The sequence below is a fragment of the Phoenix dactylifera genome, chromosome 2 (genome assembly GCF_009389715.1).
Source record: "Phoenix dactylifera cultivar Barhee BC4 chromosome 2, palm_55x_up_171113_PBpolish2nd_filt_p, whole genome shotgun sequence".
Lineage (NCBI taxonomy): Eukaryota > Viridiplantae > Streptophyta > Magnoliopsida > Arecales > Arecaceae > Phoenix > Phoenix dactylifera.
Genome location: NC_052393.1, coordinates 27,371,972 through 27,374,562, shown reverse-complemented (window position 1 = coordinate 27,374,562; position 2,591 = coordinate 27,371,972). Strand labels below are relative to the sequence as shown.

Here is a 2,591-nt window from a genome sequence, read left to right as displayed (position 1 = left end):
TATCGTTAGCATATGATACATATATGTATAAAATATTTATAATCATACATATGATCATGTACAGAAATTCTTTCTAAGTTATTAGCTCTCATCATCATATTATTTTTTTTCCTTTTCCAAGTCAAACATCACTTATTAATGAATAGTTTAGAGATGATTGGTCGGGCAACAGAGAGTTAGAGTAACTCTGATACCATAGGAACAACTGAACTGTATAGTTGAACAAGTCTCTTTTTTGTTAATCATAAAATTATTTAATGGGTTCATATAGCTAATGCATGTTTAATTTCAATTTTCAGCATTAGTGGAGCTCTATTTATTTTTGTAGGTCTTGTATGCCCTCTAGGGTTATACCCTTGGGTCATGTGGTCGTGTTCGCCAGCCCAAGTATTAGGTTTTTGTTTTTGGTAAAAAATAGGAGGGTGGAGGGACAAACCCATCCGCATAGCAGCTCCCACTGAGGCCTCTTTCCACCAGGAAATGTTCAATGCGGGTCGCAAGTTTTCGCATGCCCTTCCCGACCCGTGGGTTGCCTCACATGTAAGTACGTCACCCAAGCGCCACCTCGATACCGGCGGACTAGATAGCAACTCTACCGGGCAAACCAGGCAGGGGGCATCCAGTCCTTACATTTAATTGACGCCCATGCATTTCGAATCTGGGTCACTCCCATGGAATCTTAGCTCTGTTCCAACCATGCTACCATCTTGGTGCCCGGCCCAAGTATTAGGTTTGGAGCATGATAAAAAAGAGATACATGGTGATATCCATCATTACCAATGCTGTGATAACTCCCACCATATCGATCATCTTTATTGGTGCCATGCGTAGAAGTTTTATTCTAAAATTTTAATTTTTCCCCTATTGCGGGCTGCAGAATGCTTGGAGTACACCCTTCCACACATCCACATCCGTTTCATCCCACCACGTTGTGGCTTCCTGCCGTCCAACAAAAGAAAAAGAAAAAGGAAAAGGAAAAGGAAAGCTCCCACTCCCATCATCTTCCTGCTGAACCAAACACTACATGGGAGGAGCCATTCCTTTAATTCATCGGCACGCAACACCGAAGCCAACCATCCAAGAGCAGTCCAAAATGGCCGGAGCCCGGCGCTGGCTCGGCGCTGTCCGCCGCACCATTGTCCGATCCTCCTGCAAAACTCTCGACGTTCTCGAAGTCCGCGGTGGCAACGGCGCCGCGGCCATCATCAGCCCTACGGCAGCCGAGGATGTCACGACCGGAGAAACGGAATACTCAAGAGACGAGGTTGAAATACAGTACATGGAAGCGTTCTCGCGGGAGGAGCTGGCGGCGATTACGATCCAAGCCTACTTCCGAGGTCATTTGGTATGTTTCTATGTCTCGAGTTTTTGTTGGTTTCAGTCTAATGATAAAGTAGTGTTTAAGGGAATATTATGGGACTAAATGGAAGTTGGGGAAATTGATGAAGGCGAGGAGGGCGTTCCGGGCGCTGAGGAGCCTCGTGAGGCTGCAGGCGGTGGTGCGGGGGTGTGCGTGCGGCGGCAGACGCGGGTGGCGATCCACTGCATGCAGGCGATGGTGCGGTTGCAGGTCAGGGTGCGAGCGCGGCAGCTTCTTGGTACACAGAGAGAGGCACAACTTTCCTGATGAACTTGTGTGAAACTATGGAGAGAGATAGAGATCCTGGTGTTTTCATGAGAGACTTCGGCATTTGATTCTATAATGTGCTAAGTGTGTTGTTTCTTGTAGTCCTTGGAAACCTATAAAACCTTGTTTTTTCAGAAAAAAACCTATAAAACAATTATATATCTCACGAGTTTTTTTGTTCCTCTAAACCATGTTCATGATTGGGTGGGGAGTTAGGGGGGGCAGTGTGATGCGGAAAGCTAGAAATGGCCCAGAGAGAGCCCGACTTGGCCTAACACGTTCAGAAATGGGAACAGGCCTAGGGCCCTTGGGCTTGTATTAGGTTGGCCGGGTTAGGGGAAGGGCCAACAAAGACCAAATATACCCCTACTTGCTAGACATTTTGATGGATCAATGCAGCAGTCGACCTCTAATCACGAATCAAGATGCACGAGATGTATGTTCATGTGCAAATGGATCAATCGATCGTGAACGTGTAATGTTATCTACATATCACACATCAATTTGCATATATAAGATGCACTATATGTGTGCTTAATTTGTGCATGGATATTTAATCTGCATTCGTGCATTAGAGGACGCAAGTTGTCTAATGAGAGTGAAAACTACTCTACATCCTCCATTTTATTTAGCCATTTTTTTTTTAAAAAAAAATCTTCTCTTGTTCTTATATCAGAATCTTAAGGAGATAACATGATGAAGATCCATCAAGTAATATCTTGGCATTAGAACACAAGCAAGATACAAGTAGGCAACCGTGGTAGTTGCACAACCTTTGCCATCAACCTAACTTGCACGAGATCCTATAATTTGGGCATGCGCACATTATTATTAGTTTCACAAGTCTAGGCTTTGTGATTTCATACAAAGATTGGTTGGTTTTAAAGGAAAAGAGAGTTTCAACTAGATTTGTTTGGATTATTAGAAATCTAGAAAGCACATTTTGTATTAGGGTACTAGGGGT

The 2,591-nt window shown here is 44.1% G+C and overlaps 1 protein-coding gene across 1 annotated transcript; it reads left to right on the top strand.

The window, feature by feature from the left end:
* The first annotated feature begins 902 nt into the window (after positions 1-902).
* Positions 903-1,794, top strand: LOC103708690. Its single transcript, XM_008793740.3, has 2 exons — positions 903-1,345; positions 1,449-1,794. Exons 1-2 carry the CDS (start codon positions 1,025-1,027, stop codon positions 1,638-1,640), a joined length of 513 nt encoding a protein of 170 aa, XP_008791962.2. The 5' UTR covers positions 903-1,024; the 3' UTR covers positions 1,641-1,794.
* The last annotated feature ends 797 nt before the right edge of the window (positions 1,795-2,591 follow it).